General features: G+C 41.7%; 1 protein-coding gene across 1 annotated transcript in view; it reads left to right on the top strand.

Moving 5' to 3' along the window:
- The window catches only part of LOC132083060 (dynein axonemal assembly factor 11-like), a 232,404-nt gene that overhangs the window by 38,001 nt on the left and 177,553 nt on the right, over positions 1-16,850 (top strand). Inside the window, exon 14 of the mRNA XM_059487586.1 lies at positions 5,156-5,241. Within this exon, the coding sequence (XP_059343569.1) occupies positions 5,156-5,241 (86 nt within the window). The remainder of the gene's footprint in view (positions 1-5,155; positions 5,242-16,850) is intronic.

Raw genomic sequence — 16,850 nt, 5'->3', positions numbered from 1 at the left:
TGAAGAGAAGGTAAACAATTATTATCAGCTGCTGGGGAATGCAACAGGAACACCTTGATTGGCTCATTTTCTATGTTTATAATTAAGGGCCAATCACCAGTGCAAGCCAGGGGACTGAGTCCTTGGCCACAGCTTTGTTGTGGATTCTTTTCTATCTTTTCTTAGCTTAGCTAGCAGCTCTGCAAACCTCTCTCTATATTCTATTAGTATAGTAATAATGTATTATATCATATATTAATAAATCAAGCCTTCTGATTCAAGAAACGAGATTCACCGTCTCTCTCTCACCAGCTGCACCCACACGGGTGCAGAAACATCTGGTGACCCCTTGTGTCAGAGCAAAGATTAATCTGATAAGACCAGAGGAGCAAAATTGCTGCACTGGGTAAAAATCCTGTATGTGTGGCATTTGATGGTTGCTTTGAAGTGACCACAAAAGTGGATTCAAGCCAGGAGCTGAAGAACTGAAGATCCTGATTTGGACAGAGTTCACAGCCAAGGCTGACCACAAAGAGAACCTTTCTTCTGGAAAACCATCAGGAAAGATGATGGAAAAGAGCAGCAGACCTGTGGGGCTGGCCAGAGCAAGCTGGACTCTTTCAAAAGGTACTGTTCACTTTTCTATCCCTGATGAACCAGCCCTTCGTAGCTTGTGGCTGTTCGTATGGCAAACACATGCCTTGCCAGAAGAGATTCAATTCTCCCCTTCAGAGGAAAAGCTTATTGCCCTCTGGAAATATTGGTGCAGAGAAGATGGTTGCTTTTTGTCAGAAACAGATATCTATGAATTCTTTCGATGGGCAAAGCTTTTTGGGTTCTTTGCTGATATTCTGTATGCTTTAGATGCTTTTGTCTGGGAGTGCATGGACTCCATTCTCCAGTTCGTATGGAGCCAGGGACGTGTCCTGCCTTCTATCTACCCAGCATTTATAAAGCTTTTCCCAGTTCTGAAACGCAGAGCAGCTCTTTTTCCATGGATCTCTAACTGTTATGGCCAAGCTCCGTTTCCACCACCCTTGGCAGAAGACCCCGTGGGTGATGACTTTGGGCTTTTTCCCCCCCCCCCGCTTCACGGCGGGGGGGGGGGCGAAACTTCGCGGCGCGAAGAAGTTTTTTTTACTCTTGCTCCGGAGCATGCTCAGATGGAGCCTCCTCCTTCCCCCCCTTCTCTCTCTCCGGGGGGATGGGAGCGGCCGCTCAAGCCAGTGCCGGCCTCTCAGACTCCGCCTTCAGACATGGGGGCGGCACCGGTCTCTGAGGCTTCCTCCACGGCCCTGCCAGAGCCGTCACTCCAGGAGATCCTATCTCCGCCTCTCCAGGAGGTCCCGCCCGCGGTTTCACCGGCCTCCCTGCCCCCGCAAGAGCCTCTGTCGGAGAGGGCAGAAGAGACAGCACTTTCGCCGATTGACCTGTTGCTAAGCAACAGCGACGCTCCACCGCTTCTCCCAGCTCCGCTGCTGCCGTGCCTGCCGCCGCTTTCAGAGCCAAGGGACGCAGCACCAGCGTGTTCCCGCGCGTCCCCGCCTCCTCCGCAGCGGACCCCGGAGTCAGCGGCAGAAAACCGCGTTGAACCTGCAGGACCCTTGGAGCAGCCTGCGGTGGATCCCACTCTCAGCGCGGTTCCCTCCCCAGTTCCGGCTCCCTCCCCGCTGCTTCCACCGGACGTCCCAGCAGTCGCCCTGCTGGGGGGTCTCTCCTTCCGTGGAACAGGGGCTGCCCGCCAGCTGACTGTTGCGGCAGTCCAGCTGCCTGTTTTTAAGATCAGCATTCTCGGCGGTTTGGGGGGTGGTTTTTCGGGGATTGTCCCATGGAGGCCGCCGCCTCTCTTGTGCCCTAGTGGCATGGGGGGGCTGGTGCATCCAGAGAGTTCTGCCTTTGATCCCCAGCCCGGAGGGGATGGGGATGATGCCACGGGGCGGATGAGAGACAAAGCCGATGCATTGCAGAGGGAGAGGGCACAGTTGGAGGAGACCATAGCTGGTTTGCTGTGGGAAACAAACATCTCCAGACCCCAGATGGGATTTCTGGGGAAGGCTTCTATTTCCCTGCTGCTGGCATGCCTCAGTGGTTTAGGGGAAAGGAAGCATCTCACTACCCGTGCTGCCATTGTGCTGGCAGCTGGGTTCAGGCCTGTGGATATGCAGAGCCTTCCTTATGAGTTTGGCCTGGGATGCTGGGCTCAGGAGGTTCCTGGGCCAGGGCCATCACTTGGCCTCCTTGTGTTTTTGGGGATTCTGGTTTGTCCTACCGGTCCGGGTCCTCCTTTGTGAGCCAGTTTTGGGGTTCCTGGTCCAGCATGGGCCAGGGCCCCCAGGGCTTTTCCTTCTCTGGCACTGCTCTGCCCGGCTGCTGCTCTTTTGCTTTTCGATTAAAAAAAAAAAAAAAAAAAAATTAAAAATTAAATAAAAAAGAAAAAAAAGATTGAAAATACTGGGCAGCAGCTCTGAAGCACTGAAGCAATGAAAGGCCAGCAGAAAGGACATTTCAAAATTGTACAAATTGTTTAAAATTGTATTAAGACTGTCAATGGTTTTTGATAACTATTGATGGAACTCTTTTGCAGAAGTCTGTTTCAGGACCAAAAGGACTCTCAGGTATTCCAAGGGAAACAACTTCGGCTCTTGGACTGTTCCTGAAACTCAGCTGCATGGACTTGAATTCTCTTTGCATTGTTTCTTGCAATTTTCTTATATTGTAGGATTGTTTTAGTGATTTGTGAGTATTCTGTATTTTATAGGTGAAGGAATTTCCTGTTCATTCTACATCAGCATTTTTCTTTTATTTTCATACAACTTAGAAAGGTGAGATGTCGCAGACATTTCTCCACAGAAATCCTTTCTTTCAGATTTCTGCGTCTTCGGGAGGCCAGAGGCCCCTGAAGAGAAGGTAAACAATTATTATCAGCTGCTGGGGAATGCAACAGGAACACCTTGATTGGCTCATTTTCTATGTTTATAATTAAGGGCCAATCACCAGTGCAAGCCAGGGGACTGAGTCCTTGGCCACAGCTTTGTTGTGGATTCTTTTCTATCTTTTCTTAGCTTAGCTAGCAGCTCTGCAAACCTCTCTCTATATTCTATTAGTATAGTAATAATGTATTATATCATATATTAATAAATCAAGCCTTCTGATTCAAGAAACGAGATTCACCGTCTCTCTCTCACCAGCTGCACCCACACAGGTGCAGAAACAGAGACACAGCTCTGGAACCCTAGAAATCTAATAATCCTTTAGCATAAATGTGTTTCAGGGAAAATCTGTTTCCTCAAATTCCCATTGTAGAATAAGAAAGCCATTGTAGGAAAAAAAAGATGGACTGAAACTATGAATAAAAATATGGCTTTTGCATATTCCTTCTGTTTTCTCAAATATACTCCAGAGTTTTTTTTTTAAACATCTCTATCTAGAATCCTTTGATAGTGATCTCAAAAGGGGTGCATTTTCTGTTTTCTAATTAATCATAGAATCATAGGATATGCTGTGTTGGATGGAACCCATCAGGATCATCAAATCCAACTCTTGGCCCTGCACAGGACACCCCAAGAGTCACACCATGTGCCTGAGAGCATTGTTAAAGCTCTTGAACTCTTTCAGGTGTGGTGCTGTGACCACTCCTGGGGAGCCTGCTCCAGTGCCCAAACATCTTTTAGGTAAAGAACCTTTTCCTAATATCCAATCTTAACCCCCTCTGGCACAACTCCAGGCATTCCCTTGGGTCCTGTCACTGGTCACCTGAGAGAAGAGATCAGTGCCTGCCTGTCCTGTTCCTCTCATGAGGATGCTGAAGACCTCAGTGAAGCTTCCCCTCCATCTCCTCCAGGCTAAAGAGACCAAGTGACCTCAGCCACTCCTCATACAGCTTCTCCTCCACAGCCTTCACCATCCTCATGGTCTCCTTTGGATGCTCTCTCATATCTTCATGTCTTTTTTATATTGTGCTGCCCAAAACTGTACACTAAAATGTAAATATTAGAAATCATAGTATTAGTGTCATAAATATTAGTATCATAGAATAACTTTCAGAAAGCTTCATTATATTAATTTAGTCCATTTTTTTATATACCACAGGCTTCAAATTTCACATTGTTATCTTACTACTGAGGCCAAAGTAGGCAAATCCTAACCCTTCCCTAAGTGCCAAAGTCAGTTCTTGTCAGGGATGTATTTTCTTAGGAGTGCAGAATCAGCATGTTTCTCCACCATCCTTGATGGTGTGCTCTGAGGACAAAGGAAGAAGCACAAGTCTCAAGGGGATCAGCAGAATGAATCTCTGTTAAAATAAAGAATATTTGAAAAGCGAGAAGGTAGAAAGAAACAAGGTTTTCTTTCTGTCATCAAAGCATATACAGAACCAGAGGGATTCAGCCTCTTCACAGACTCCCAGAAACAGATGACTGAAGCTATAGACTGTCTTTATATAATTTGGGGTTCAGAATGGAGACTAAATTCACAGTGAAGGGCTTCTGGAACAGACTGCTCTCAAATCAGTTGGACTATGAAACAGTGAATAACATGAACTATTTGGTGTAGTTCCTGTTCTTCCTCCTTTCAGATGTTTCAGGGATGCCTCTCCCATGCTGTTGTTATGAAGCGAAAGAGATCCTTTTACAATGAGATACCCTTTTGTCAATAACACATTTTCCAAAAAATCATGGTGGATGTGTTTTCTTTAAGAAGGGGAATTCCTCTGGACTTTGAACCTAACTTTCTGTTTTAGCAAAGGAGCTGAAGGAGTTTGTGGTCACTTGTCATTTGAGTGAGGAGAAGTCCAGATTGCAGCTGATTTTTTAATAAAAATGTCAGAACAAGTACTGGGACACCAGAACCAAAATGAAATCAGTAATGTGCATTATTAACATGGTGCTAAACAAGATGGTATATATTTAAACACGAGTAGATGTATATATTTAAAGACTCTTTTATGTATAATTACATAAATGTTTGACTGTATTTCCATTCAGATAATTTGGTTTAACTTGCCTTATGTCTGTGTTTAATGCTGAGTGAAGAGTGGTAAAATGTAACAGAAAGAGTAAATGTCACAAGAGAAAATTTATGCAGACACAATTTTCTATTTTTTGAAAGATTATTTAAATGCTTGTAAGCAAAAGTGTCAACTTTTATGAGAATTATGTTTTGTCTATTTTTATTGTAGGCTAAAGAAATAATCCTGGCTAAGCAAAAAGTTTCAGCTTCAATTAAACATTCTGACTGCAATACACAGCAAAAAGCCACAAGAAGGTAATTCCTTTTCATCTTCTGTATCAGGTTGTTTTTTTTTATCAGTGTGTTATTCTCATGCCAGAATATATACTTCTTTTATGTTATTGTTGAAAATATGAAAATATTGATTAGTGTAGAGTAAAAGTATGTCTGAAATTTTTAGATTAATAACCTCTCTGGTGCTGTTTATTAAAAAGTGATCTCCTTCAATAGCAGATCCAAACATCCACTTATTTTTGCCTGTCAGTTTTTTTCCATCACCTCATTCAGGTTGTTAACTAGTAAATACTAAAACAAAATCACCTACTGAGAATGGCCTCTGCAGAGCTCCTTGCTATGGAACTCAACTCTGGAAACCTTGTAGAAAACAATTATTTTGAATCTGTCTCATGAATGTATTTTCTTACTGTTATACAAATTAATCTACTGCTTTTGTAAATAGCTCAGAAAAACAATTCTGTAAGGTATTGTAACCCAGATCCATCCTATCAAATGTGATGTCAACTTGAAATCTTGTAATTAATGACTGCCCAAAGAGAGTGAATATCAGTGATGCACTATTTTCTGTTTTTACCCTTAGCAAATGCTACTGTAGATAGACAGTGGGGTTCATGAACACTTGGCCTAAGTACAAACACCATGATATATGTTTTAATCTTTCCTTTTCCTTTTGCTATAGCCAATGGTATTCATACCAGAATAAGATATTGTAACAACAAAGTCCCTTAAGCTGTTTATCCATTTACATTTGAAGTGTTGCACTTGTTTCCTTGTTTGATTTCATTGTGTTGAATCTTGTTAAAAAGGCTAAGCAGTTAGTAAAAAATGGCATTTTGGATCTTGGCTGTTCTTGGTTTCAATATTTAGGACACTGGCAAAATGGTTCTGCAAGAGTCATTTGTTATTAATTCTACTTTTGGTTTTTTATTTCTAAGAAAAATCAGTCCTTAACTTCTTTTCTTGATGATCTGCCTTATGAGAATATGAGAGGGCACCTGCAGGAATTTGTTGAGGTTTCTAGTGAGCCCCAAGGACTGTACCCTTTCCTTGGGCAGAAGTCAATACAACAGTGCATCCCTCTGATTACAGAGTATTTAAAATATTTTAGAAGGTCTAGGTCAAGTGGAAGATACTTACTCTCCATTATACTTGCAAACTCATGGAAGGAGTCAGGTGAAGTACCTGGTGACTGAAAAAATGGAAATATTGCACCCATTTTTAAAAACAGTAGGAAGAAGGATGCTGGAATTTGTTAGCTGAAAGAATATCATCCTCACCTTTGGGGTTTCTACTCTGCCTGGGAATCATGGAACAGATCCCCCTAGAATCTATGTTGAGGCACACAGAGGACTGAGGAGTGGTTCAGGAAAGCCAGGAAAGCTCCACCAAGGACAAGGCCAACTCAGTGACCTGCTGTTGCCAAATGGGTGTGTCAGTGAACAAGAGAACAGCTACAGCGGTCATGTGTCTGGACGTCTGTAAGGCCTTGGTCATGGTCCCATGCAACATCCTTCCCTTTAATGTGGTAACATGTGGATGTGATGGGTGGATGGTTCCGTGGATCAGGAATTGGTGGGATGGTTGTGTCCAGAGGAGAAAAGGCAATGACTCAATTTCTGAATGGAGATCATTGACAAGTGGTGTCCCTCAGGACGCCACTTGCTCAAAGTCAAAGCCATGAAAAGGCATGTCATGCCATCTAGTGAAGGGACATGCCCCAAAGATTCCTCTATTGGTCCCCACTGAAACCTCAAGATTCCGTTTCCCTTCCCGAAAGGAAATTAAATTTCCTTACGGGAAGGGAAATGGAATCTTGCGAACACGAAAAGAAAGGCTAAGAAACACCCTGGAAAGGAGATAGGATCAAATGAAATGCAATTGAAAAAAAACAGAAAATGGGGAGATTTAGTGGCTCCAAAAAATCGTTTTTGAGGAAATGAGCTGCAGTGCAAAGGACCAAAACATGCCCAAACTATGCTCACAGATGTTGCAAAAGCAAGGGAAACGTAAAACAGGAAGACACAAGTTGGATGGGAAGATATGAGGGACATGCCACTGATAATTTGGGAAAAAAAAAGAAAATCAAAAAAATCTGGGCCACAGTCAAAGCCATCTAAACCATATGCGATCAAGGGCAGGCACATGCAGCAAAATCTGCCTAAATCAATCCCCGCTGAAGGCCAAAGCAAGTAAGAAGGACTTACAAACACTCTGCAATGGAGATTCCATCCAAGGAATTCGAAATGGAGGAGAAAAAAAACAAAAGTGGGAAATTTGGGAAATTTAGTGACTACGAGAATATGGACGGGGATTCTCTCAGGTGCAGTGCAAAGGACAAAAACAAAAACATGCCAAAACTATGCTAACAGAAGTTGCAAAAGCGGGGTGAAATTGAAGGAGGACGACAAAACTTGGAGGAGAATATATTATGGAGGTGCCATGGATAATTTTGGGAAAAAAAAGAAAATTAAAAAAATCTTGCTCAAAGTCAAAGCCATGTAAACCATATGCAATCAAGGGCAGGCACATGCAGCAAAATCTGCCTAAATCAATCCCCGCTGAAGGCCAAAGCAAATAAGAAGGACTTACAAATACTCTGGAATGGAGTTTCCATTCAAGCAATTGCAATTGGAGGAGAAAAAAAACAAAAGTGGGAAATTTGGGAAATTTAGTGACTACAAGAATATGGACGGGGATTCTCTCAGGTGCAGTGCAAAGGACAAAAACATGCCCAAACTATGCTCACAAATGTTATAAAAGAGAGGGAAAAAGTCAAACAGGAAGACACAAGTCGCATTGGAAGATATGAGGGACATGCCATGGATACAGAGGAAAAAAAGAAACAATCAAGAAATCTTGCTCAAAGTCAAAGCCATGAAAAGGCATGTCATGCCATCTAGTGCAGGGACATGCCCCAAAGATTCCTCTATTGGTCCTCATTGAAATCGTAAGATTCCGTTTCCCTTACCGAAAGGAAATTTCATTTCCTTTTGGAAAGGCAAACGGAATCTTGCGAACACATAAAGAAAGGCTAAAAAACACTCTGGAAAGGAGATAGGATCAAATGAAATGCAATTGAAACAAACCAGAAAATCAGGAGATTTGATGTGTCCAAAAAATCGTTTGTGAGGAAATAAGCTGCAGTGGAAAGGACCAAAACATGCCCAAACTATGCTCACAGATGTTTCAAAAGCAAGGGAAAAAGTCAAGGAGGAAGACACAAGTCGCATGGGAAGATATGAGGGACATGCCATGGATACTTTGGGAAAAAAACCATCAGAAAAATCTTTCTCAAAGACAGAGCCATAAAAAGCATATGCGATCAAGTGCATGCACATGCAGCAAAATCTGCCTAGATCTATCCCCGCTGAAGGCCAAAGCAAATAAGAAGGACTTACAAACACTCTGCAAGGGAGACTCCGTTCAAACAATTGCAAATGGAGGAGAGAAAAAACAAATGTGGGAAATTTGGGAAATTTAGTGACTACAAGAAAATGGAGCGGGATTCAATCAGGTGCAGTGCAAACGACAAAAACATGCCCAAACTATGCTCACAGATGTTGCAAAAGAGAGGGAAAAAGTCAAACAGGAAGACACAAGTCGGATTGGAAGATATGAGGGACATGCCATGGATACTTTGGGAAAAAAACCATCAGAAAAATCTTCTCAAAGTCAGAGCCATGAAAAGCATACGCGATCAAGGGCAGGCACATGCAGAAAAATCTGCCTAAATCGATCCCTGCTGAAGGCCAAAGCAAATAAGAAGGACTTAGAAACACTCTGCAATGGAGATTCCATCCAAGGAATTCCAAATGGAGGAAAAAAAATCCAAATGTGGGAAATTTGGGAAATTTAGTGACTACAAGAAAATGGACCGGGATTCAATCGGGTGCAGTGCAAAGGACAAAAACATGCCAAAACTATGCTCAGAAATGTGGCAAAAGCAGGGGAAATAGTCAAGGAGGAAGACACAACTTGGAGGGGAAGATATGAGGGACATGCCATGGATACTTTGGGAAAAAACCAAAAAATTAAAACATCTTCCTCAAAGTCACAAGCCATCAAAACCATATGCAATCAAGTGCAGGCACATGCAGCAAAATCTGCCTAAATCGAACTCCGCTGGAGGCCAAAGCAAATAAGAAGGACTTACAAACCCTCTGCAATAGAGACTCCATTCAAACAATTGCAAATGGAGGAGAAAAAAAACAAATGTGGGAAATTTGGGAAATTTAGTGACTACAAGAAAATGGAGCGGGATTCAATCAGGTGCAGTGCAAAGCACAAAAACATGCCCAAACTATACTAACAGAAGTTGCAAATGCGGGGGGAAAAAGAAGGAGGAAGACACAACTTGGAGGAGAATATATTATGGAGGTGCCATGGATAATTTTGGGAAAAAAAAGAAAATTAAAAAAATCTTGCCCAAAGTCAAAGCCATCTAAGCATATGCGATCAAGGGCAGGCACATGCAGCAAAGCCTGCCTAAATCGATCCCCGCTGAAGGCCAAAGCAAATAAGAAGGACTTACAAACACTCTGGAATGGAGTTTCCATTCAAGCAATTGCAATTTGAGGAGGAAAAAAACAAAAGTGGGAAATTTGGGAAATTTAGTGACTACGAGAATATGGACGGGCATTCTCTCAGGTGCAGTGCAAAGGACAAAAACATGCCCAAACTATGCTCACAAATGTGTCAAAAGCAGGGGAAATAGTCAAGGAGGAATACAAAACTTGGAGGGGAAGATATGAGGGACATGCCATGGATACAGAGGAAAAAAAGAAACAATCAAAAAATCTTGCTCAAAGTCAAAGCCATGAAAAGGCATGTCATGCCATCTAGTGCAGGGACATGCCCCAAAGATTCCTCTATTGGTCCTCATTGAAACCGCAAGATTCCGTTTCCCTTCCCGAAAGGAAATTTCATTTCCTTTCGGGAAGGGAAACGGAATTTTGCGAACACAAAAAGAAAGGTTAGAAACACTCTGGAAAGGAGATAGGATCAAATGAAATGCAATTGGAAAAAAACAGAAAATCGGGAGATTTTGTTTGTCCAAGAAATTGTTTTTGAGGAATTGAGCTGCAGTGCAAAGGACCAAAACATGCCCAAACTATGCTCACAGATGTTGCAAAAGCAAGGGATAAAGTCAAACAGGAAGACACATGTTGGATGGGAAGATATGAGGGACATGCCATGGATACTTTGGGAAAAATCAATCAGTAAAATCTTGCTCAAAGTCAGAGCCATAAGAAGCATATGCGATCAAGTGCAGGCACATGCAGCAAAATCTGCCTAGATCGATCCCCGCTGAAGGCCAAAGCAAATAAGAAGGACTTACAAACACTCTGCCATGGAGATTCCATCCAAGGAATTCGAAACGGAGGAGAAAAAAAACAAATGTGGGAAATTTGGGAAATTTAGTGACTACAAAAAAATGCACCGGGATACAATCAGGTGCAGTGCAAAGGACAAAAACATGCAAAAACTATGCTCACACATGTTGCAAAAGAGAGGGAAAAAGTCAAACAGGAAGACACAAGTCGGATTGGAAGATATGAGGGACATGCCATGGATACTTTGGGAAAAAAACCATCAGAAAAATCTTCTCAAAGTCAGAGCCATGAAAAGCATAGGCGATCAAGTGCAGGCACATGCAGAAAAATCTGCCTAAATCGATCCCCGCTGAAGGCCAAAGCAAATAAGAAGGACTTAGAAACACTCTGCAATAGAGACTACGTTCAAACAATTGCAAATGGAGGAGAAAAAAAACAAATGTGGGAAATTTGGGAAATTTAGTGACTACAAGAAAATGGACCGGGATTCAATCAGGTGCAGTGCAAAGGACAAAACCATGCCAAAACTATGCTCAGAAATGTTGCAAAAGCAGGGGAAATAGTCAAGGAGGAAGACACAAGTCAGATTGGAAGATATGAGGGACATGCCATGGATACTTTGAGAAAAAAACAAAAAATCAAAATATCTTCGTCATAGTCAAAGCCATCAAAACCATATGCAATCAAGTGCAGGCACACGCAGCAAAATCTGCCGAAATCGATCCCCGCTGAAGGCCAAAGCAAATAAGAAGGACTTACAAACATTCTGCAATGGAGCCTCCGTTCAAACAATTGAAAATGGAGGAGAATAAAAACAAATGTGGGAAATTTGGGAAATTTAGTGACTACAAAAATATGGACGGGGATTCTCTCAGGTACAGTGCAAAGGACAAAAGCATGCCCAAACTATGCTCACAGATGTTGCAAAAGCGGAGTGAAAATGAAGGAGGACGACAAAACTTGGAGGAGAATATATTTTGGAGGTGCCATGTATAATTTGGGGAAAAAAAGAAAAAATCAGAAAAATCATGCTCAAAGTCAGAGCCATAAAATGCATATGCGATCAAGTGCAGGCACATGCAGCAAAATCTGCCTAAATCGATCCCCGCTGAAGGCCAAAGCAAATAAGAAGGACTTACAAACACTCTGCAATGGAGATTCCATCCAAGGCATTCCAAATGGAGGAAAAAAAACAAAAGTGGGAAATTTGGGAAATTTAGTGACTACAAGAAAATGGACTGGGATTCAATCAGGTGCAGTGCAAAGGACAAAAAAAACATGCAAAAACTATGCTAACAGAAGTTGCAAATGCGGGGGAAAAAGAAGGAGGAAGACACAACTTGGAGGAGAATATATTATGCAGGTGCCATGGATAATTTTGGGAAAAAAAAGAAAATCAAAACCATCTTGCCCACAGTCAAAGCCATGTAAACCATATGCGATCAAGGGCAGGCACATGCAGCAAAATCTGCCTAAATCGATCCCCGCTGAAGGCCAAAGCAAATAAGAAGGACTTACAAACACTCTGCAATGGAGATTCCATCCAAGGAATTCCAAATGGAGGAGAAAAAAAACAAAAGTGGGAAATTTGGGAAATTTAGTGACTACAAGTAAATGGACCGGGATTCAATCAGGTGCAGTGCAAAGGACAAAAACATGCCAAAACTATGCTAACAGAATTTGCAAATGCGGGGGAAAAAGAAGGAGGAAGACACAACTTGGAGGAGAATATATTATGGAGGTGCCATGGATAATTTTGGGAAAAAAAAAGAAAATTAAAAAAATCTTGCCCAGAGTCAAAGCCATGTAAACCATATGCGATCAAGGGCAGGCACATGCAGCAAAATCTGCCTAAATCAATCCCCGCTGAAGGCCAAAGCAAATAAGAAGGACTTACAAACACTCTGCAATGGAGATTCCATCCAAGGAATTCCAAAAGGACGAGAATATAAACAAATGTGGGAAATTTGGGAAATTTAGTGACTACAAGAAAATGGACCGGGATTCAATCAGGTGCAGTGCAAAGGACAAAAACATGCCCAAACTATGCTCACAGATGTTGCAAAAACGGAGTGAAAATGAAGGAGGTCGACAAAACTTGGAGGAGAATATATTATGGAGGTGCCATGGTTAATTTGGGGAAAAAAAGAAAAAATCAGAAAAATCGTGCTCAAAGTCAGAGCCATAAAATGCATATGCGATCAAGTGCAGGCACATTCAGCAAAATCTGACTAAATCGATCCCCGCTGAAGGCCAAAGCAAATAGGAAGGACTTACAAACACTCTGCAATAGAGACTATGTTCAAACAATTGCAAATGGAGGAGAAAAAAATCAAATGTGGGAAATTTGGGAAATTTAGTGACTACAAGAAAATGGACCGGGATTCAATCAGGTGCAGTGCAAAGGACAAAAAAAACATGCAAAAACTATGCTAACAGAAGTTGCAAAATCTGGGGAAAAAGAAGGAGGAAGACACAACTTGGAGGAGAATATATTATGGAGGTGCCATGGATACTTTTGGGAAAAAAAAAGAAAATCAAAAAAATCTTGGCCACAGTCAAAGCCATCTAAACCATATGCGATCAAGGGCAGGCACATGCAGCAAAATCTGCCTAAATCAATCCCCGCTGAAGGCCAAAGCAAATAAGAAGGACTTACAAACACTCTGGAATGGAGATTCCATCCAAGGAATTCCAAATGGAGGAGAAAAAAAACAAATGTGGGAAATTTGGGAAATGTAGTGACTACAAGAAAATGGAGCGGGGTTCTATGAGGTGCAGTGCAAAGGACAAAAACATGCCAAACTATGCTCACAGATGTTGCAAAAGCGGAGTGAAAATGAAGGAGGACGACAAAACTTGGAGGAGAATATATTATGGAGGTGCCATGGATAATTTTGGGAAAAAAAGAAAAAATCAGAAAAATCGTGCTCAAAGTTAGAGCCATAAAATGCATATGCGATCAAGTGCAGGCACATGCAGCAAAATCTGCCTAAATCGATCCCCGCTGAAGGCCAAAGCAAATAAGAAGGACTTACAAACACTCTGCAATAGAGACTACGTTCAAACAATTGCAAATGGAGGAGAAAAAAATCAAATGTGGGAAATTTGGGAAATTTAGTGACTACAAGAAAATGGACCGGGATTCAATCAGGTGCAGTGCAAAGGACAAAAAAAACATGCAAAAACTATGCTAACAGAAGTTGCAAAATCTGGGGAAAAAGAAGGAGGAAGACACAACTTGGAGGAGAATATATTATGCAGGTGCCATGGATACTTTTGGGAAAAAAAAAGAAAATCAAAAAAATCTTGGCCACAGTCAAAGCCATCTAAACCATATGCGATCAAGTGCAGGCACATGCAGCAAAATCTGCCTAAATCGATCCCCGCGGAAGGCCAAAGCAAATAAGAAGGACTTACAAACACTCTGCAATGGAGATTCCATCCAAGGAATTCGATATGGAGGAGAAAAAAAACAAAAGTGGGAAATTTGGGAAATTTAGTGACTACAAGTAAATGGACCGGGACTCAATCAGTTGCAGTGCAAAGCACAAAAACATGCCCAAACTATGCTAACAGAATTTGCAAATGCGGGGGGAAAAAGAAGGAGGAAGACACAACTTGGAGGAGAATATATTATGGAGGTGCCATGGATAATTTTGGGAAAAAAAAAGAAAATTAAAAAAATCTTGCCCAGAGTCAAAGCCATGTAAACCATATGCGATCAAGGGCAGGCACATGCAGCAAAATCTGCCTAAATCGATCCCCGCTGAAGGCCAAAGCAAATAAGAAGGACTTACAAACACTCTGGAATGGAGTTTCCATTCAAGCAATTGCAATTTGAGGAGGAAAAAAACAAAAGTGGGAAATTTGGGAAATTTAGTGACTACAAGAATATGGACGGGCATTCTCTCAGGTGCAGTGCAAAGGACAAAAACATGCCCAAACTATGCTCACAAATGTGTCAAAAGCAGGGGAAATAGTCAAGGAGGAATACAAAACTTGGAGGGGAAGATATGAGGGACATGCCATGGATACAGAGGAAAAAAAGAAACAATCAAAAAATCTTGCTCAAAGTCAAAGCCATGAAAAGGCATGTCATGCCATCTAGTGCAGGGACATGCCCCAAAGATTCCTCTATTGGTCCTCATTGAAACCGCAAGATTCCGTTTCCCTTCCCGAAAGGAAATTTCATTTCCTTTCGGGAAGGGAAACGGAATCTTGCGAACACGAAAAGAAAGGCTAAGAAAGACTCTGGAAAGGAGATAGGATCAAATGAAATGCAATTGAAAAAAACCAGAAAATCGGGAGATTTTGTGTGTCCAAAAAATCGTTTTTGAGGAATTGAGCTGCAGTGCAAAGGACCAAAACATGCCCAAACTATGCTCACAGATGTTGCAAAAGCAAGGGAAAAAGTCAAACAGGAAGACACAACTTGGAGGAGAATATATTATGGAGGTGCCATGGTTAATTTGGGGAAAAAAAGAAAAAATCAGAAAAATCGTGCTCAAAGTCAGAGCCATAAAATGCATATGCGATCAAGTGCAGGCACATTCAGCAAAATCTGCCTAAATCGATCCCCGCTGAAGGCCAAAGCAAATAAGAAGGACTTACAAACACTCTGCAATGGAGATTCCATCCAAGGAATTCGAAATGGAGGAGAAAAAAAACACAAGTGGGAAATTTGGGAAATTTAGTGACTACAAGTAAATGGACCGGGATTCAATCAGGTGCAGTGCAAAGGACAAAAACATGCCCAAACTATGCTCACAGATGCTGCAAAAGAGAGGGAAAAAGTCAAACAGGAAGACACAAGTCGGATTGGAAGATATGAGGGACATGCCATGGATACTTTGGGAAAAAAACAAAAAATCAAAACATCTTCCTCAAAGTCAAAGCCACCAAAACCATATGCGATCAAGTGCAGGCACATGCAGCAAAATCTGCCTAAATCAATCCCCGCTGAAGGCCAAAGCAAATAAGAAGGACTTACAATCACTCTGCAATGGAGATTCCATCCAAGGAGTTTGAAATGGAGGAGAAAAAAAAACAAAAGTGGGAAATTTGGGAAATTTAGTGACTACAAGTAAATGGACCGGGATTCAATCAGTTGCAGTGCAAAGGACAAAAACATGCCCAAACTATGCTAACAGAATTTGCAAATGCGGGGGAAAAAGAAGGAGGAAGACACAACTTGGAGGAGAATATATTATGGAGGTGCCATGGATAATTTTGGGAAAAAAAAAGAAAATCAAAAAAATCTTGCCCAGAGTCAAAGCCATGTCAACCATATGCGATCAAGGGCAGGCACATGCAGCAAAATCTGCCTAAATCGATCCCCGCTGAAGGCCAAAGCAAATAAGAAGGACTTACAAACACTCTGCAATGGAGATTCCATCCAAGGAATTCCAAATGGAGGAGAAAAAAAACAAAAGTGGGAAATTTGGGAAATTTAGTGACTACAAGAAAATGGAGCGGGGTTCTATGAGGTGCAGTGCAAAGGACAAAAACATGCCCAAACTATGCTCACAGATGTTGCAAAAGCGGAGTGAAAATGAAGGAGGACGACAAAACTTGGAGGAGAATATATTATGGAGGTGCCATGGATAATTTGGGGAAAAAAAGAAAAAATCAGAAAAATCGTGCTCAAAGTTAGAGCCATAAAATGCATATGCGTTCAAGTGCAGGCACATGCAGCAAAATCTGCCTAAATCGATCCCCGCTGAAGGCCAAAGCAAATAAGAAGGATTTACAAACACTCTGCAATAGAGACTACGTTCAAACAATTGCAAATGGAGGAGAAAAAAATCAAATGTGGGAAATTTGGGAAATTTAGTGACTACAAGAAAATGGACCGGGATTCAATCAGGTGCAGTGCAGAGGACAAAAAAAACATGCAAAAACTATTCTAGCAGAAGTTGCAAAATCTGGGGAAAAAGAAGGAGGAAGACACAACTTGGAGGAGAATATATTATGGAGGTGCCATGGATACTTTTGGGAAAAAAAAAGAAAATCAAAAAAATCTTGGCCACAGTCAAAGCCATCTAAACCATATGCGATCAAGGGCAGGCACATGCAGCAAAATCTGCCTAAATCGATCCCCGCTGAAGGCCAAAGCAAATAAGAAGGATTTACAAACACTCTGCAATAGAGACTACGTTCAAACAATTGCAAATGGAGGAGAAAAAAATCAAATGTGGGAAATTTGGGAAATTTAGTGACTACAAGAAAATGGACCAGGATTCAATCAGGTGCAGTGCAAAGGACAAAAAAAACATGCAAAAACTATGCTAA

The sequence above is a fragment of the Ammospiza nelsoni genome, chromosome 1 (assembly GCF_027579445.1).
Source record: "Ammospiza nelsoni isolate bAmmNel1 chromosome 1, bAmmNel1.pri, whole genome shotgun sequence".
Taxonomy (NCBI): Eukaryota; Metazoa; Chordata; class Aves; order Passeriformes; family Passerellidae; genus Ammospiza; species Ammospiza nelsoni.
This window is presented reverse-complemented; position numbering and strand designations above follow the sequence as displayed.